General features: G+C 40.1%; 1 protein-coding gene across 1 annotated transcript in view; it reads right to left on the reverse strand.

The window, feature by feature from the left end:
• LOC109920043 (A disintegrin and metalloproteinase with thrombospondin motifs 19-like) overlaps positions 1-21912 on the reverse strand; it is a 412216-nt gene that overhangs the window by 10693 nt on the left and 379611 nt on the right. Inside the window, exon 23 of the mRNA XM_048619810.1 lies at positions 1607-1784. Within this exon, the coding sequence (XP_048475767.1) occupies positions 1607-1784 (178 nt within the window). The remainder of the gene's footprint in view (positions 1-1606; positions 1785-21912) is intronic.

The raw sequence follows: 21912 nt of genomic DNA on the forward strand, positions 1-21912 counted from the left end.
TATTCATCCACAAGATGTGAATGTAGCATTTATTGCACATTTCTAATTGCCTTTGAGAAGGTAGTGGGGTGAGTTGCCGTCTTGAACTGCAACAATTCTGAAAGGGACAGCTCCAATGCTGACAGAAGGGAGCTCAAAGGGAGTTCTGAATTTTGACACTGCAACATTAAAGGAATACTGGTAAAGTTCCAAGCCAGAATGGTCTGCAACTTGGAGGGGAACTGCAGGTGATGGTGTTCCTGTACACCTGCTGCCTTTTTATTTCAAGGTGATAGAGGTAATGGGCTCTGAAAGTGCTGTGGAATGGTGCATTTCTGCAACATACTTGTAGATGCTGCACGCTGCTGCTATTGCAGATCTGTGGTGAAGGGAACGAATGCAGAAGTTGGTGGATAGGGAACCAATCCAGCAGGCTGTATCCTGGATGGTGATGAGCTTCTTGAGTGTTGTTGGAGCTACACTCATCCAGGCAAGTGGGGAATATTCCATCATACCCTTGACTTGTGCTTTGTAGATGGTGGACAGACTTTGGGGAGTCAGGAATTTGTCTACATTGCAACAATGATTACACTTTAAAAGTTGGCTGTAAAGAAAAGAAGCACAATATTTTCAACATGCCACTGGAACTAATTCAGAGTAAGTCTACCTTTTCCAATCATATGCATCATTTTCTGGGACTTTGTGAGGCTGGAAACCCTCACAAAAAATGTAAGTGTATTCTTTCTTTTAAAATGACTTCTATCGCATGGAAGAAAGAAAGACTAGCATTTATATTAATACACCTCCTCTCACCCACCTTCCTGCAAAAAGGCCATTCCCTATTCCCAATTCCTTCGCCTCCGCCACATCTGCTCCCGAGATGAGGCATTCCACTCCCGGACATCCCAGATGTCCTTGTTTTTCAAGGAACAGCATCTCATATTTCGCTTGGGAACCCTGCAGCCCAAGGGTATCAATGTGAACTTCACAAGCTTCAAAATCTCCCCTCCCCCAACCACATCCCAAAACCAGCCCAGCTCGTCCCCGCCTCCTTAACCATTTATCCCACCTCAAGCCGACCCCCATCTCCTACCGATTAACCTCATCCCGCCTCCTTGACCTGTCTGTCCTCCCTGGACCGACCTATCCCCTCCCTAACTCCCCACCTACATTCACCTTCACTGGCTCCAACCCCGCCTCTTTAACCTGTCCGTCTCCTCTCCACCTATCTTCTCCTCTATCCATCTTCCATCTGCCTCCCCCTCTCTCCCTATTTATTTCAGAATCCCCTTCCCCTCCCCCATTTCTGAAGAAGGGTCTCGACCCGAAACGTCAGCCTCTCTGCTCCTATGATGCTGCTTGGCCTGCTGTGTTCATCCAGCCCTGCACCTTGTTGTCACAGCATTTATTAACTACCTGCCTTGGAGATAGCTAAAAGTGCTTTACATGAAACACATTACTTTTGAACTGTAGAGATTAGCAAATGTAGCACACAATTTACACAGTGCAAACTCATAAATGAAGACTTACCTTAAGAGCTTATTTAAGTCATTCACTCTATCTCAGAAAGTTTAATCAAGTAGACTGATGATTGAGAGAAATGGTTCGTTGTGATTTTGCTACTTACCTAGTCTGGGTGATGTGATAGTGTTCACATTGACTTTTTCATTGCATGGTTTTAAATGGCAAGGTCTATAGGCTGCAGGCTTTTCTGATAGGAAGCAATCACTTCCATGTCTTCCTGTCACTTTGTGCATACACTGGATTACTCGTGATTGCATTCCTTTTCCACAGGTAACGGAACACTGTAGGTAAAGATGCAGAAGTAGTTAGAGAACAACTTTTTCAATCACTACTACTTTTCTGTGTTAGTTTATTGTAAAGGATGCCACTGTTGGAGACAAAAAGTTGCACTTTAGTTTCTGACGGTAGTATGATGTGTGCAGATTGAATCTGCTAAAAGATAATTTGTCATGAGTATGGTCCTGACTGAGAAGAAAATGAACAAAGAACATTATTTATATCATAAAACACTGAAAAATGAATCAGAGTCTACCCATCCAGATGTCTTTTAAACATCTGGTTCTTCTGGTTCAAAAACACATTCATTAATTTACAACAGTGTTGGAGTTTTATAATCAAGTATAGGTTTATACAGCATGGAAACAGACCATTTGGTCCAACTCGTCCAATCTAACCAGACATCTTAAACTGAGCTAGTCCCATTTGCCAGCATTTGGCCCATATTCCTCTTAAACCCCTTCTATTCATGTACCCATTCAGATGCCTTTTAAATATTGTAATTATACCAGCCTCCATCACCTCCTCTGGCAGCTCATTACATACACGCACCACGCTGTGTGAAAAAGTTGCCCCATTAGTTCCTTTTAAATCTTTCCTCTGTCACCTCAAACCTATACCCTTCAGTTTTAGACTACCCTGGGAAAAAGACCTTGTCTATTTACCCTATCCATGCCACTAATTATTTTATAAACCTCAATAAGATCACCCCTCAGTGTCTGATGCTCCAGAGGAAATAGCTCCAGTCTATTTGGCCTCTCCCTATAGCTCAAACCCTGCAGTCCCGGCAACATCCTTGTAAATCTTTTCCGAGCCCTTTAAAGTTTAACAACACATCCTTCCTATAGAAGGGAGACCAGAATTGTATGCAGTATTGTAGAAGTGGTCTCAACAATGTCCTGTACAGCTGCAACATGACATCCCAACTCCTGTACTCAATGTTCTGACCAATGGAGGCAAGTGTGCCAAATGCCTTCTTCACCATCCTGACTACCTGCAACTCTACTTTCAAGGAACTACAAGCCTGCACCCCAAAGTCTCTTTGTTCGGCAACACTCCCCAGGGCCCTACCATTAAGTGCACAAGTCCTGGCCTGATTTGCCTTTCCAAAATACAGCACCTCACATTTGTCTAAATTAAATTCTACCAGCCACTCTTCGACCAGTTGAGTCTTCTGAATAATGGTGCTTTGTACTCTGAGATAGCTGCTTCACTGTCCACAACACCACCTATTTTGGTGTCATCTGCAAACTTACTAACCATACTTTCCATATACACATCAAAATCATTTACTTAAATGAAGAAAAGCAGTGGATCCAGCACTGATCTTTGTGGCACATCGCTGGTCACAGGGCTTCAGTCTGAAAAGCAACCCTCCATTACCATCCTCTGTCTCCTACCTTCAAGCCAATTTTATATCCAGTTGGTTAGCTCTCCCTGAATTCCATGTTTTTTAACCTTACTCACCAGTTTACCATGCGGAACCTTGCTGAACACTTTGCTGTAGTCCATGTAGACAACATCTACCGCTCTGTCTTCATCAACCTTCTTTGTTGTTCTTCAAAAAACTCAATCAAGTTACTGAGGCACAATTTCCCATGTACAAAGCCATGTTGACTATCTCTAATCAGCCTTGCCTTTCCCAATGTATGTAGATCCTGTCTTTCAGAATCCCCTCCAATAACTTACCCACCACTGACGGAAGACTCACTGGTCTCTAGTTTACTGGCTTTTCCCTACAGCAATTCTTAAACAATGGCGCCACGTTAGCTACCCTCCAGTCTTCTGGCACATCACCCATGGATATCGATGAAACAAGTATCTCAGCAAGGGGCCCAGCAATCTCTTCCTTAGGTTTCCACAAAGTTCTGGGAAATACCTGATCAGGTCCCAGGGATTTATTAAACTTTATACATCTTAAGACCTCCAGCACTTCATCTTCTGTAACATGAACCCTTTTCAAGACATCACTATTCATTTCATAAAGTACCCTGGTTCCATGTCCTATTCCACAGTAAATACCGATGTGGAATATTTGTATAGTATCTCACCCATGTTGCACACTGAAGACAAACATCTGTTATGCCCCTTTTATCACCTTATCTACATTTCCTGCATCATATTCAATGTGCCATATTTATTGGCATCGAGAGACTGGTTGCTTCAGTTGCTTCAACTCACCCATTAGTTTTCCACCCTTGGTGTTTGAATTTGAATGAACTCCTGAGATGTGGGATAAAGTCTGAGTTCTAAATGTTTACGTTCAGTAGGTTTGCACAACTTTACTTTAATCCTGGTGGGCAAGGACCCAAATACAAAATGCTAAGCTGATCCTAATTAGCAATTAGACTTAGAAGCTACAAAATAATTGCTGTTGAAGATTCATACTCATACAGCAGGGAATCTTTTTCTTCGATAGTAGCTCAAAGTTAATGATGGAGTAATGACAGGGAATATTCAATCTACATCTGATTCTGCTATACCTCGGCTGGAGGTTTGGCGTGTGGCACACACACATTGGTAGAAGGGTGTGGGAGGGATGGATTTCACGGAGCCCACGAGGTTGTGAAACATAGCGCTCAGGTTGACTGAATTAGGTCATATGATTTCCAATGGCAGGTTCAGACACACAGATTAAGTCAGTGGTATGTCTGCAGTGTGTCAAGCCTCAAGTCCTCCTATGGCAGTAGGTAATTGAAACATACTTACATGCCATGAATAGTGTAAAATATTTTGCAATTACATCCTATCTTCAAAATAAAGATAGTGACACATTTTGCTGGTGGCGGTCATGGTTGAAAAGATTGGGTTTGTGTGTATTGGGGAGTGAAAGAAGTTTCCAAGGGAGGACAAAGGGTGAAGCCAGGAGCATGGAGGAGTAAAGTGTCCATTTTGTCAGGAAGAATAAAAGCAAAACATATAATCTAACTTGAGGGAAATTGCAGAGCTCCGACATGCTGAAGGTTATGAGTGTCCTAGCACTTGAATCACAGAATTAATATGCATGTTCAAATTGATTTCTGTAAAAATTTAATTTTCAATTTGATCAGTTTTTCCTATAAATTGAGAAAACCATGCAAACTATTGTGTTATCTCTTACATTCAGTGTGTCAGACATACACATGTGGAAGATTACATCTTTAAATTTCCCATTGTTTGATAGCTTTGCAATACTTTGCAACAAACACGACTGTCATTGATATGATGAACACTATTTTCAGTTTATTTGATAATCCAGATTGGACAGTGTCTGACAATGGATTGCAGTTTACTGGCAAACTGTGTACTAAGTGGGGAATGATCCATAATCATATTGTCATTCACTATTCATGCTCAGTCTAGTAGAATGAATGGTACATACCATCAACTCAATGATCATCAAGTGTTGAGCAACAAAGCAAGATTCTCACACTGCACTGTTGCATTTTCATGGCAACGCCAATGGAGAAGGGATTACTATCCCTAATATAATTCAGGCTCAGAAGGAAACTTCAAATGACCTTACCCAGTAACCAAATATCTAGCCATTTGAGGCATGGGACATTCTTCTTCAAGTACTAAGGAGAATGAAAGCAATACAAGCTGAGAGAGCAGATAGAAACTACCAAGACTGTTCACTGTCTTGAATGTTCAACAGAGTTAATATTATAAATTTAAATAAAAATACTTGGATATCAGCAAAGGTTTTTAAAAATGTAACCAGTATACTGCTCTGTTGTAACCCTATCATTTAATACAGACACTTATCTCCCTAAGGAATGTAACGTTTGTACATAATAGTTAATTGTAATACACATCTGTTGGATTCTTCAATACCTGCTACTACATTTGAAAAAAGGGTAAGAATTCACAAATCAGGAAAAACAGACTACTTAAGGCAAACACACACCACCAACTGGATTTGATGTTCAGTTTGTGCTTGGTAGGTTGAACTTAGCCATGGTAACTGGAGGGGTATTCCAGGAACTGAGCAGGATACATTACTTAGGGTTTGTCTCTAAGATATCCAAATAAACATTGTAGAGGTAGAGGCCTCCCATTGACCTTTGGTTATTGGTCCACCAACAATACAGGAAAATAACTTATTGGCATCCAGCATAAAAAGAACAATGAGATGAATTGTGCATCAACATGGGGTTACAGTGGATATGGGGTGAGGAGTGCCACAAATAAAATGGAATTATGTTAAGTGCTTATCTAATGAAGTCATATTCCAAAGCAGATCACATTCAGTCACATAATATTGATGTCCTAATGCAAGTACAATGCTAATAACATTTCAACATTTTCTAATGAATTTGTTGTGCATTAAACTCTTTGCATTATGTGGTTATGCACTTCAGACACAGAATTCTATACCTGACCTTGTTGACTGAGTTAAGTTCAGCCAACTGGAGCACTCTTGTTGGCTTCAGCACCCTAGGCCTAGGGAAGGGGAAGAATTGGAAGAGGTTGCCGTTGTTTCAAATGGACGTCTGCTGGAAAGCAACTGTTTGTAAAAATAATTAGCACAGGATTCACATCTAAGTTTCACTCAATGCCGCTGTTTTATTTGTGTTAATTTAGCAAAACCAGTGCAAAAGATCATAGAATTTTGAGCACAAATTAGGTGTTTGTGATCTTTCTGCGGTGGTTTAAAAAGCCATGCTATAAACCAGCTTTGTCCAGAAAACTGATCATTTCCAAAATTGAATTAATTGCCATTATGAGGTTATGGCAATTGTGCCCATTGCAGTCTTGCAAGGATGATGTAAAAATTAGGCTGTGCTTTTTACCAGGACATTGATCGGTGTGTTTAAAACAAATTGTAACAATCTGACTATTGTACCCCAATATAAGTAGTAAATATTCTGCTTTGTATTTTAAAGACATTTCCAAAATTTAAAATGAGTTACTCAGACATTATGAACCGGACATCCTGGTTAAAATGTTTATTGTTCGCTATAAACCCAGTTTCTGTTGTATTATTCTAAGTGTGCTAACTTCTCACTGTTAAGACGATCAGTTTTAAAGAAACCTCTAACGTGTTGATGTTGTTTTGAAGTTCTACTGAAACCTGTGTAGAGTTTACAAAATCTTCCAAGTTTTGATACTGTTCTCTGTAGACTACAATGTAGGTTATTGACACATATCTGGAGGAGCAGGGTCCTAATACCATTCATAGAACACAGAACATAGAGCATAGAACAGTACAGCACAGTACAGGCCCTTCGGCCCAAGATGTTGTGCTGAACTTTGACCCTAATCCTAAGGTCTATCTAACCTCCACCCCTACCTTATACTATCATCCATATGCCTATCTAATAGCTGTTTAAATGCCTCTAATGAGGCCATCTCCACTACCCTCTCTGGCAATGCATTCCACGCCCCTACCACTGTTTGAGTAAAGAACCTACCTCTGATGTCTCCCCTATATCTACCTCCACTCACTTTAAAACTATGCCCCCTCGTAATAGCTACCTCCACCGTAGGAAAAAATCTCTGGCTGTCTACTCTGTCTATACCTCTGATCATTTTGTACACCTCTATCAAGTCACCTCTCATCCTTCGTCGTTCAAAAGAGAAAAGCCCTAGCTCTCTCAACCTTTCCTCGTAAGACCTTCCCTCCATTCCAGGCAACATCCTGGTAAATCTCCTCTGCACCTTTTCCAACACTTCCACATCTTTCCTGTAATGAGGCAACCAGAACTGGACACAATACTCCAGATGTGGCCGAACCAGGCTTTTGTATAGCTGGAGCATAACTTCTCGGCCCTTGAACTCAATCCCTCTATTAATGAAAGCTAACACACCGTATGCCTTCTTAACAACTCTATCCACCTGGGTGGCAGCTTTCAGGGAACTGTGGACATGAACCCCAAGATCCCTCTGCTCCTCCACACTGCCGAGAATCTTTCCGTTAACCCTGTATTCTGCTTTCAAGTTTATCCTTCCAAAATGAATCACCTCACACTTTTCAGGGTTAAACTCCATCTGCCACTTCTCAGACCAGCTCTGCATCCTATCAATGTCCCTTTGTAACCTAGAACAGCCCTCCGCACTGTTCACAACGTGACCCACCTTCGTATCGTCTGCGAACTTACTAATCCACCCTTCCACTCCTTCATCCAAATCATTTACAAAAATCACAAATAGAAGAGGACCCATAACTGATCCTTGCGGTACACCACTCATAACTGAGCACCATGTTGAATATTTTCTGTCCACTACCACCCTTTGTCTTCTAAGGGTCAGCCAATTCTGAATCCAATCTGCCACATTTCCCCCTATCCCATGCCTCCTTACCTTTTGCATGAGCCTACCATGGGGAACCTTATCAAATGCCTTACTTAAATCCATGCATACCACATCCACTGCTTTACCTTCATCCACGTGTTTGATCACCTCTTCAAAGAATTCAATAAGATTTGTGAGGCATGATCTACCCCTCACAAATCCATGCTGACTTTCACGAATCAAACTGTGCCTTTCCAAGTGGTCATAAATCCTATCTCTCAGGGCCCTTTCCAATAATTTGCCCACCAGTGACATAAGACTAACTGGCCTGTAATTTCCGGGGTTATTCCTATTCCCTTTTTTGAATAAGGGAATGACGTTTGCCACTCTCCAATCTTCCGGCACTACACCCGTGGACAGGAGGGCGAAAAGATCATCGCCAAAGGTCCTGCGATCTCTTCCCTCGCTTCCCAAAGAATCCTTGGATAAATCCCATCAGGCCCATTCAATCCCATTCAATGGGGAACTTGCCATAAACCTTTCTTAAGTCTGAAAACAATGATTAACCACTACTCTTTGTTTACTGTCATTCAGCCAATTTCATGTCTATGCTGTTAATGTACAGTTTATTCCATGTCACCTAACTCACTTGCAAGTCTGTTGTGCAGCACCCTATCAAATAATTTTCAAAAGCAAATGCATACTATTATCATCATCAACCCTCTCTGTTACCTAAACAAAATTCTCAAGTAATGATTTGACAGTAACAAGTTCTTGCTCTTCCTCAATTAATCCAACATTTGAACAAAGTGATTATTTGTCCCAAAGTATTGTTTTGAGAAGCAGCCAACTACCAAGGATAAACTGACTGACTTATAGTTGTTAGGCCATAAATTTGCTCATGTGTGCTATGTGGAACGTTATTGAATATCTTTTGGAAGACTATAAACGCTATAGCTGCAGCATTGCCCTCATCAACTCTCTCAAATCATCATCAGAAATCTCATACATGGTCATAGAATCAGAGAAATGTTATGGCACAGAAGGAGGCCATTGTGTTTGCGCCTGCTCCTCAACTGAGCATCATTACTTTGTGCTGATCTCCTGCTTTATCCTCATATTCTTACACATTCTTTCCATCCAAATAATAATCCCTCTCGAATGCCACAATAGAACCCGCCTCCACCAGGCAGTGCATCCCACATCCCAACTACTTGTTGCGTGAAACAGATTTTCCTCACATCAGATTTCCTCCTTTTGCAGATCACTTTAAGGTTGTGCCATCTCATTCTTGTTCCTTTTACAAGTGACAACAGTTTGTCGATCTATCCACTCTATCCAATCTGCTCAAGATTTTTGAAAACCTTGATCAGACCTCCTCTTATCATTCCTCTCTCCAGGGAGAACAGTCCTACTTTTTTCAATCTATCCTCAAAATTGAAGTTTCTCTTCCCTGGAACTATTCTCATAAGCCTCTTACGCTTTCTCTCCAATACATTCACACCCTTCTATAATGTGGTGCCCAGGACTGTTTACAATATTCCAACTGAGGTCTAACATGTGTGTTATACAGATTCAACATCAGCTCCTTGCTCTCATACTCTATGATCCTGTTATTAAAACCAAAGACACTGTCTGCTTTATTAACTGCTCTCTAGACTCATACTACCATCTTCAATGATCTGTGCACATTCCCCCTGAGAATTGTACCCCCCCATTTGATAGTCTCTTTCAATTTTCTTCTGACCAAAATGTATCTCCTCCCCGCTTGTTGCATTGAACCTCATCTGCCATCTATCCACCATTCTGCCAACTTGTCAATTTTTTTTAGAATTCTACATTATCATCATTATCAGTTTACAATTTCAAGTTTTATGTCATCTATAAACTTTGAAATTATCCCCTGCACACCATGGTCCAGATCATTAACATATATCAGGAAAAGCAAGGGCCTGAATACCAACCTCCTGGGGAACTCAACTACAAACCTTGCTCCAGCCTGAAAAATATTTTTTGACCTTTACTCTGTTTCCTAGCACTCAGTCAATTTTGTATCCACGTTTTTATGTCTCTTTTATTCCATGGCCTACAACTTTCCTCATAAGTCTATTGCATGCCACTGTATCAAACAACTTCTGGATATGAATATACACCACATCAACAGCAGTATCTTCATCAACTGTTCTACTACAGCTTCAAATAATGCCAGCAAGTGAGCCAAACATGATTTCTCCTTTAGAAACAAACGCTGACTCTTAACAAACAAAACAGAAATTGCTGGAAAAGCTCAGCAGGTCTGGCAGCATCTGTGAAGGAAGAAACAGAGTTCACGTTTCGTGTCTCGTGACCCCTCCTCAGATCTGACTCTTAATAACCAGCCCACCTTTTTCCATGTAATTACTAATTCTAATCTAAAAAATTGTTCCTAGAAGATTTGCCACTACTGAAGTTAAACTGACAGGTCCATAACTGCTGGGCTTATCCTTAAAGCCTTTCTTGAACAAGAAATGTTTTCAATTCTTGAGACTTCTGGATCTCCCTCCAGTCTAGGGAAGACTGGAATATTGTGGTCGGTATTCTCGCTATTTCCAAATTTCTAATAACTAAATATGACCTTCCTTGAGCAAATCTGTACTGGATTTCCTAAATTATGCTATTGAAATTAATTTTTCTCCAGTTAATTATTCTGGATTAGTAATTTTCCTTTTCCTAAACCTACAGGTGGTTGTCCGTGGACCCCCATTTTGAGCTATGTAATTGCACATCTTTTATACCTTAGCTTTACCAGGATTCTGTCCTTAATCCATGTGGGACATCCAATCTCACCCACATTGCAATGTTCTCCTTAATTCAATCCTGCCATGCTTCTTCCTTTTCTTCATTGCATTCAGAAGTAGCAAATAGGCAGTATTTCTTTGAACCAGGTGTCGGTTATCACTATCATATTGTATTTTCATGTGGCTATCAGGATCTGTAATTACCTATCTGCCATGAAAATATGCTATAACAAATATTAAATATACTTTCATTGCTGGATTCACATATCAATCTTTTTAAAAATGCAGTTTCAACTGAAAAAAAGGCATTTCACTGAAACAAATGGACAGTGTCTCCCATCAAGATGGCTGTCAATGTGTATTAGTAGGTAACCACATTCCAGTTCATGGAGGTGCAGGGGCTATGGAGACCTCAACAGAGACAAATAAATTTGAGAACTATAAGAGACTCTTATAAGAGGGGACATAGCTTTAAATTGAGGGGTGATAGATATAGGACAGATGTCAGAGGTAGGTTCTTTACTCAGAGAGTAGTAAGGGCGTGGAATGCCCTGCCTGCAAAAGTAGTAGACTCGCCAACTTTAAGGGCATTTAAATGGTCATTGGATAAACATATGGATGATAATGGAATAGTTTAGGTTAGATGGGCTTCAGATTGGTTTCACAGGTCGGCGCAACATCGAGGGCCGAAGGGCCTGTACTGCGCTGTAATGTTCTATGTTCTATTCTATTTCCTCCGCTATCAACAAAGGAGAAAGACAAGCAACCAAAATTCAACACTTGTGTCTGACATTAAAATCTAACCAGATGGGGCCATGGAGCCATGGCTTGGACAAGCTATGCAGACGCAAGCTAATCAAAGCTATCCCATATACAGTGCATTATTGAACTTCTGATGGCAGTTACAGAGGACTCATGTGACCAACCAGGCTGAGATGGGGGAATTTGATCAGCAGGAAGAAAAAGTTACTCTCTCTGAGTCAAAGAAAGCATTCTGTTTGCTGGGTTTGATTGTGTCTACATTCTGGAAAGCAGACTTCGACATGAATCTCCACAGCAATGTTTCTAGATAGAGAAGATACCAATTATGACTTTAAAAACTGCCTCTGTTAAAAAGTAAAGCTTCCAAATCTATTACAGTGAACTTTTATTTATCTTTTCTGTTTTCTTACTGTGTTTAATCACACCCAAAGCTAACCACCTTTGCTCTGTGACGTGTAAGTTTTCTTTGGATGCATGTCTGTGCATGGTTTGTACAAAGTGCCATGATTGTGGATAGATCCAGGAACCATGGGTTTCTACGTGGGGATGGTAGAAAGGGCAAGGGTACAGCTCCAGCTCCTCAAACAGTTTGAGTTGAGGGACCTCCAATGGGGGAGCTGGTTTCAGCTGCCAAGCAATCCACATGGTGGCAGACTCAACAGCAGCTGCTCTTTTTTGAATGGTGGTAGGATGAGACCGTTAAGTGGCCAATATGACCGTTAAATGGCCAATATGTAGCTACTTAAGGGTCTCAATTGATGGTGAGGCAGGACAGTCGACCATGGACCTTCCACCCAGAACTTAATTCCAGGAGTAGCAGGAAGGTGGTGTTCAGGAAGATACAGGAAGGTAAAGGAAGACTTCAAAGATAACAGCAATTATATAGTCAGACCCATGGGCCTAGGAAAATGTATGCATATGACCAGCCTGCCTAAATAAAGGCCCTGGTGACAGCAGAAGATTCTATTCCAAAAATAAGGAGTTCACAGATTTCTTATCATAAAGTTACAGACCATTTATTCAACTTCTTCTGCTGATATTCCCTTTGCTGAGCAATTCACCTGTCCAAGCTTTCAATTCTTGTTTTTTCTCTTTAGTTTCTTGTACATCACATCATCAATGCCCTCTCCAATTCATCACACACACAGGACACCTTCCTGCTCCCTTGGCCCCAGTCCCAATAAACTGTTGAGTAATCGTCAAGTTGCCAATCTAGTCCCCATGCAAGGGGGACAGTCCCCTGCCATTTTAAAACTGGTACAAACACTCTCCCCTTGCACGCTGTCAGTTTCAAAATGGGAAATCAGCAAAGTTAACTCAAAACTATTTACAGTGGTTAAGAACCTCACTGTTATTATTTTTTTGAAGTTATTATTGTTGTAAATCACCAACGCAAAATGCAAAAAGTAGCACATGTCTGTCATCGGTACACAGAATTGTGAAAAAGATTTTACCACCACATCTAACATGATCTGCACTTGCATGAATTTTATTTGCTCTGCATGTTCCCTCCTTAAGTCACTGAGTTTCACTGGGATATAAGTCCAGTGGCTGCTGGCACCCTTCTGATGGACTATTTGTGTTCTGGGGGAGGTCCCAGAGAGACAGCATGCTAGGGAAATTGAATTTCCCCTCAGTCTGATCTTATCCTTATTCATCGTTCATTCATTCACAATTATTCAAATGTGTTTTTCAAAATCACATTGATCTCAAGAATGGAGTTCAACTGGTGCAAAAGTATGACTTGTTTTGCACTTTTCACAAAGTCAAATGGCCCCCAAGGATTTGGAGTGAATACTACAGCCCAATAGCTTGTATTTATAAAGGAACTATATGATTTTGATAGCATAAACTTCTTTCAGACATAAATATTACATGTAATTCTTTTGGCAAAAGTAAATATCCGGACACAACAGATTATCCATAAGGCAACAGCTGTGGAAGAGGGCACTGAGTTTAGACCATTGCTCCAGCTGGCCCCAGTGACTGTGAAGGGCTTCCTGACAGCTACGAATTGTCATTATAACATCCTTTGGGTCAGAAAGCATGCAAGAATGGAAAATGTGCAATCCAAAGGGCTGCTCGGCCAAAGTGTAATGAGACGCCAGTATCTTCCCCAAAGAATGAGATAATGCACTGGCCAGAGCAAACTGGTTTAGTTGCAAAAAACTAGTAATACATCTCTGCAACATTCAAAACTGAAAGATATTCTCATGTGAACATTATGTGATTTGCCAGTCTTAGAAGTGCTCCAAAAAACAGATAATTGAAGATGTGAAGGCAGCAGTTCAAAAGCTTTTGGTAGGGAACTATGCAGAGCTGATGAGACGGAGTAATAACATTTATAATATGCTTGTTAATCTCTCCCATGTTGCACATAGAAGTCAAGGTCATGTGTGGTCTTCAGGCAAAGTGATACTAGTGATTGGGGGATAAATGAAACAAGACACAGATCTCCATTCTAAAGTTCTACACTGTTTTCCAATTTCTGTATTTTTGTGATAAATTCCAGTGTCCACATTTATGATGGTATCAGCCAAAGTGTGCACATTAAACTATAGTTGACATGCTCCTGGATGCAATGACACAGCAGTGTATCACTGGAAAAAACATAAATGGCAGGTCAATAAGTTTATGTAGGTCGTTTCCATTTCAAAAGTGAAATGGGTGGCAGCAATTTCCATCCTTCCAACTTCCTAATTTTACACAGTGACTATATGGAAAACTCAAAGGGATGTAAGCAGCTTGGAAGGTTTTGTTGATCCTCTACCAAAGTCATGTCAGAGGATCTGAGACATAGAACGAAGAGGGTTGGCAGGGACCGCACAGATGGAAGATTTTAAATATTATAAATTAACATTCATACAGTCACGTGTTAAACATAGACATGTTGAACTGATACATTCACAGAAAATTTCTGTGGAAACCTTCTCGACAAATGTGGCAGTCAGTCTGCTGTAATGTCACATAGATACCAATGAAGGAAAGACATGTTCATCAGTTTTGTGTTACTTGTGGTAGGGACATTGGTTGGAACACCAGGGGGAGCTCCTGATTTGTCTTGCTGCCATGGAATGTCAGGCTGACTGAAGCATCAATCTCCTTCAGTCTTACACTCTTTGTGAAAAGCAGAATACTCTGGATGCTGGTAATCTGAAATCAACAATATGAAATAAAAACAGAAGATTCTGAAAAAAGAACACAGCTCAGGTAAAGAAGAGAATTATTCACGTTTCAGCTCAGTGATGGGTTGTCAGAACTGGGAAAGGTTAGAGATGCTAGAGGATGTGAGCAAGGATTAGGTGTGACAAGAACAAAAGGAAGGCCCGTGATAGGATGGAAGACAGGAGAGATTGAATGCCTACAACGACAGTCCTCTAGTGTGAGATGGAATGGTGATGGGCCAAGAAAAGAAAACAAATAAAAGATGTGCAAGTAGGTGTGCTGCTACCTAAAAGAAAAGAAATAAACAATACAAGGAAAGAAAAGGAAACAACTGGGGACAAATTTAGTGGTCTAAAGTTGTTGAATTCAGTGTAGAGTCCAGAAAGACATGATGGGCAATTTGTTTACACAGAAGGTGGTTCGTGTGTGTAATGAACATCCTGAGGAAGTAGTGGATGCAGACACAGTTACAGCATCTAAATGACATTTAGATAAGTACACAAATAGGCAAGGTTTGGTTGGATATGGGCCAGGAGCATGGAGGTGGGATGAGTTTATTTTTGGATTATGTTCAGCATGGACTGGTTGGACGAAAATGTCTGTTTTCATGCTGTATGGCCCTCTTACTCTATGCTATTACAGGCCACAATCAGAATTTGGTTCCTGCTCGAGACAGCTTGCCATATTAACCTGAAGCTAAACAAGGAAAAGATGGATTTGAAGTGAAGTACATAGATCATGTACTGACAGCAAAAGGATTTCACCTAGATCCTAAAATGGAGATAATAACTATCGTAGGGTCGCAAACCTGATTTGTCATCATAATATGAAGTTCAATGGAAGCTTACTGCTAAGGACACAGTGGTACTGGAGCACAGAACTCCAAGCAGCTTTTACTCAAATCGAACAACTAGCAACAACATGCTCTGAAAATCATCAACTCAGCAGAGACATTGAATCTGAAAGGCAAGCCTCTTGCTTGGATCAAGCACTTGCCTCAGGAATGACACAGGCTGGAGATGGAACATTACCCAAACAATGAACAGACACCAGGCAACAACAAGAACTGATAACAACAACTCGCACACATGTCATTAAGCAATCTGAGCTCTTTAGAGATTATGTCTGAAATGTGTGTTAAGACTGTCACAAATGGGGCTAATTCAAACGAACATGGTTTTTATTTATGAGTGATAATTTTCTTCATAGACCAAATATTTGGATAACTTTATAGCTGCAATTACTGGAAAATAATGCATGTAGTTTAGTTTTATATGAAAACACATATTTGGAAAAATGCAATTGTAAGAACACAGTACATTTGTGGCTTGAAATAACAATGCTGCAATTTTCTTTCATTTTAGACTGAATAACCATTATACACACTACGTGAAACAATCATCAATGTCTTTGACCCTGGAGGTCTAATTTTTCTGTTCTTTAATCTCTCCTGTCTTCCATCTTCCATCACAGACCTCCCTTTTGCCCCTGTCACCCCTTGCTCAAAATCAATTGCATCTCTAAATTTTCATAGTTTATGAAAGGTCACAGATATGAAATGTTAACTGTGTCTCTTTCTCTACAATAAAGCTGTCTTGAGCTGTTTTTTCTTCATTTATCCTCTTAACTTGTGAACGCAAGTTCAGCCAACAATCTTCTGAACCCGAGAAATGGAAGCCAAGCAGGCACCCGGTTATTTTGAGGGTTAACATTTCCTTGGTTCTAATGTAGGTATTGAAATATTTATGTAGATGCCTTTTTTGTGTGTTCAGGTACATATAAGCAAACGTTCTAAAAGAGTCACACTTACTGTATTTCGTTGCAGTGTAAATCATCAATAACTTCAATGAATGAAAGGGACATTATTCCATTCTCTTTTTAGATAAATACTGATAAGGATGATAATTATTTACAAGGCTGTGCCTAAATTACTAATTACTGAACATAACAACATAAGAACATAAGAACATAAGAACTAGGAGCAGGAGCAGGCCATCTGGCCCCTCGAGCCTGCCCCGCCATTTAATAAGATCATGGCTGATCTTTTTGAGACTCAGCCCCACTTACCCGCCCACTCACCATAACCCTTAATTCCTCTCCTGTTCAAAAATTTATCTAGCCTTGCCTTAAAAACACAACACAAATACAACACAAATGAATTTTAAAACCCTCACAGCAATGCAGAGTCCAATCCGCAGTGCCCTGATCAGAATGCCTCTGCCTGGTGCTAGCCCCAAGAAGCAAACGTTCATGTCCAGTAAAGAAATCATATTCCTAAATTTCAAGAAACAGAGTCTAACCAATGTGGACATTTTGAAAATGACTTGGAAGAAGTGGACACTATTTCCCCTCAAAATGGTTGTCAAATTGTCAGTTAAGAATCTGCATCCCTCTCCCGCTTTCCCTCACCACCACCACATTCCTGTGTAAGCAAAGGATTACCTCATGTCTGAAAATGCTTTTGGAAAATTCTTAAAATACACACGGCTGTGGGTGGGGTGCTTTCCTTTGATTAGACTTATTGAAGGCAAAACCACTTGTGGAATTTCCAGAGACAAAATTGCTGCAGATGCTGGAATCCAAGGGAGACAAACAGGAGGCTGGAAGAACACAGCAAGCCAGGCAGCATCTGGAGAAAAGGAGCAGTCAACGTTTCGGGTATTACCCTTCTTCGGGTCTGGATGTAGCAGTAGGGGAGAGCTGCAGATAAAAAGAGGGGTGTAGGAGTGGAAGCGGAACAGTGGTGATGGGTGGACACTGGTGGTAGGTATGACCTTGGTTGGTCACTGGAATTTCCAGTCCCATTGTCAGTGTATTTACCAAGACACAAAATCAGTAGTCTGCACCTGTACCCTTTACTCACTACACCCCCACCCCCACTCAGAGGCAGTGCCTGGTAGCTTGATCTCTAACAAAGAGATAAGAAATCAGTTTATCACAAACTGATGTGATCAGCCACCTTCATCCCCTGATTACATATTGGTTTCTAACTTGGATTCATTTGTTGGGCAATATAACTATTGGTCATATGGTCACATGATAGAAAAACTGACTTCAGGTAATGAATCCCGATGCTCCAAGAAGCGGTGGAAGATAATCCAGTCTTACACAAGAGGGTCCATTGCTCCATAATAACTAATCAACCCAGGCACAGTCAGACGGAATAAGTTTCTTTCACCTGCAAAGATTTGTCTCCATCTTGACCTATAAATACATGAATAAGTGTGGTTGTTGCATTTCCATTCCAGGTATTGATTGAATGAATGTTAATCTTTACTTCTGACTTAAATGGTCTGGAGACCCTGTTTCATAGCTATTAACAAAAGTCACAACACCCAAAGGGGAACTGTAGAAACATTCCATCAAAAACAAACGTACATCAAATTGTGAACAACTGAGATGTGAGGGAACAGGGAAAACCTTCTCCAAGTTTGTAGATGGCACAAAGCTGAGTGCAAGGGTGAACTGTGAGGAGGATGCAGGGATACTTGTTGAGTGAGTAAGCAAATGCATGGCAGAATATGTATAATGTGGAAAAATATAAGGTTGTCCACTTTGGTAACAAAAACAAGAAGGCAAATTATTATCTGAGTGGCGATTGAGTGGGAAAGGGTGAAGTGCAACAAGATCTGGCTGTCCTTGTACTGAGCAGATAATTATCTTCACTGTATTAAAAGTGAGGAATTGTGATAAAATGATAACCTTGTATTTACATGAAAATGATTTACAGATTAATGCACTGATTCAAGTGGTTATTGCATTTACTAGATTCCGAACAATGTCTGCCAGAGCAGCTTCACATTTTCCAGTTTGCATTTCCTAATTTCATTTACTGGTCAGACAATATGATATTAAGGGAAATTTAGAAAATTAGTGAGAAAAAACAAGACAATAGTACAGTCTGGCGATCTGAATAGTGATAGCCAGAAAATGGGAGGAAAGACAGAGCTTACAAACACAAGTGTGCACCTGTAAGTCACCATCAACCAACTGGGTCATCCCTACTACCGGTATCCACCTATCACCACCATTCTGCTACTCCACTCCCTTCTTTATCTGCAGCTCCCCCTACCCCCACATCCAGTCCTGAAGAAGGGTTTATACCCGAAACGTTGGCTGCTCCTTTCCTCCAGATGCTACCTGGCCTGCTGTATCCTACCAGCCTCCTGTTTGTCTACCTTAAATTAAAGACACTATGTCTCAATTCACAGAGCATTTTTTACAAGGTGGAATAATTAACAACAAAAGTAGAAATGAATAGGAATGAAATGACAACATTTACAGAGAGATGTTTGCAACTTGTTGAAGTTGGGAACAGAATATTCAAGGATATTTAACATTTTAGAAAGGAAATCTAAGTGTGTTATCTCAGTTAATAAAGAAGTAGATCAATACTATAGTGAGCAATGATCTCTTGATTCAGAATATCAAGTTTTAGAATCAGTTTGGTTGGTGATAGGAAATAGTAGAAGAGAAAAGTAACTCGTGGAAATAGTTTTTAGGTCACCTAACTGTAGCTATACTACACAGTAAAGTGTACATCAAGAAATAATGGTTTTTTTGAGACAAGCTAGCCTTTTGAGTAGTATTTATAAGATGAAAATGCAAAATGGGGACTTTCAACAAGCCTTAAAAGGTCTGACAACATAACCTTATTGCTATCACAATTCTAATCTTTGGCATTTTGCCCAATTACGTTCCCCTGTCCCGAAGACCATAAGATATAGGAGCAGAATTAGGCCATTCGATCCATCGAGTACCTCCCCATTTAATCATGGCTGATATGTTTCTCAACCCCATTGTCTTGCCTTCTCCCCATAATCCTTGATCCCTTTATAATCAAGAACCTATCCAACTCTGTCTTAAATATGCTTAATGACTTGGCCTCCACATCCCAAGCAGCATAATTTCACTCAAAATGATTTAGACAATTTACATTATTGGGCAAAAAAATCGGCAAATAGAACATAATGTGGGAAAATTTGGGTTATCAACTTAGGTGGGAAGTGGGTAAATAAAGTATGATTGAAATGGAAAAAGACTGCAGAATGCTGTGTTACAGAGCATCACTAGCTACTTTGGTGCACAAATGCAGGCAGGCAGGAATTGAGTTGAGGTCCCACTCAAATCAGAATTGACCTTACTGAATAATGGAGCACCTAGGTATGTTTAAAGGTCCAAATGGAACATCCTTCTGCTATTTCTTTATGTTCATTGTTTCTTAAGTTCTAAAAAAAAACACAGTGCAACAAGAACAATTATTTAATTCCTGCACAAAGTGAATTTTTATAAAATTATAGATAAAGCTGCTGCACACTGAACCACATTTCTGCTCATTTATATTTCTGGTAATAGATTAATTTTTTTAGGGTCATTATGTGGCATAATGGGTAATTATTCCCAGAAGCTGGATATCCATATTGTAGAGAAGATGGCACGAGGTTTCTAAACATGTTGGTTTGTCACTTGATGAAGGTTTGTGGTGAGCTTGAAAATGAAAAGTCAGGAACTTATAGAACAAGAATCATAAAATGTTTTCTGCATTTGGCCTGTTACGTTTGCACTGGTTCTCTGGACCATTCTCCTGCTTATTCCCCATAGCCTTGAAATTTCTTATGCTTCACATAATTATCCAGTTTTCTTCTGAAGTCTTCGATTGAATATATCTCCACCACACTCTTGAGCATTGCATTCCAGATCCTAACCAATGGCTCTGTGAAGACTTTTGTTTTCCTTCTATTGCTGTTGCTTCTTTTGCCAAACACCTGAAATCTGTGTTCTCTAGTTCTTGATCTTTCTGCTAACGGGAACAGTTTCTTACTATCTACTCTGTTCAGACACTCATGATTTTAAAAACCTTTATCAAATCTCTTCTTAATCTTCTTTTGTCCAAAAGAGAAGAGCTGTAGCTTCTAGAGTACATCCACAAACAGGATGCTCCTAATCCATTGAACCATTGCCCAAATCATTCCTGCACACTAATGTCTTCACATTTTTCCTAAGGTTTGCACTTTAAATGTTTTGATGCTGAGGGGGGTTGTTGAAACTTAAAACCTCCTAATTCAGCATGCAGCATTCATACATTTTAAACTGCAGGCAAAATACTGGCTAAATAGTAAACCTCAGTTATGTGTCCCAGCGGAAATATCCCTGTTCTTGTGAAATGGGTGGAAACAGAACAATCCTTTTAATTTTAACTTAAAATTTAGTTATTTCTGTAAGTGTTAGCAGGTTAAATGTCTAGATTCAAAGTCCTGATTCCTTCTGAGCTCTAAGTCTGCCATCCCCATGAAGATTTTGTTGGATAATAAATAAAGGGGAAGGGGTAGTTTAGAACACCACGATGAAGGTTAATACTTTCAAAGGAATTTGATGGTTATCATTATAATGCATCATGTCAGAATGCAGATAGCTCAGGCAACAAAGTTATGCAGTCCTGAGAAATCTTTGCCACTAGACTATTGCTCATCTGTTAGCCAGAAACACCAAAAATAAACATACCAGAAAACTGTGCATCAAAAATTGGTAACATTTGGGCAGCATAAAACAGCTTCTGTCTTTACTTAAATGTTCATTATTAAAAAGTAATTATGACACACAGTAAACAATTCACTTGAGCACTTTAGTAATCATTTAAAAGAAGCCCGACATTTGTTGCTAACCAGTTTTCCTTGTGCATCATTACCATTGACTTCTTGTCTAATGCTTAAATCCCAAAAGTAAAATGTTTTGGTCTTTGAGTTTAAAATGGGCTAAATAGTTGAACTCATCTGCATCTATTGAATGAAATTCAGCATGCTATACCACTGATCTCAGCTGTCCCAATTAAGGTGTGACACTGAGATCAGGCATTTCTTTTGAGGTAGAGAGAAAATCCAGAGAGAGACCCGCACGAGGTGAACTCTGTTAACCATCTGGTCTAGGTAAGCTCTGTTAATCTTCTGGACTAACTGAGTCCTGATAACTTTCTGCACTAGGTGGGTTCTGTTAGCCATCTGGTGACTGAGTTGCTTTTAGGAAAAGCAACACTCAATGTCAGTAAGGATGGGGGAAATCCATGAAAATGTGTAAATTCAGCATCATGGGCAGCTTGTTTGCAGCTTTCTGATATGAACTGGTTGTGTGTATAAGAGCTGCTGCTGACATCCACCATTAAGTCCTTCCCTGCTGATTCTACAGCTACGCATGCCGTATCCAGTAAAAAAAACTCCAT

Source organism: Rhincodon typus, chromosome 3, assembly GCF_021869965.1.
Source record: "Rhincodon typus isolate 14 chromosome 3, sRhiTyp1.1, whole genome shotgun sequence".
NCBI classification, from domain to species: Eukaryota; Metazoa; Chordata; class Chondrichthyes; order Orectolobiformes; family Rhincodontidae; genus Rhincodon; species Rhincodon typus.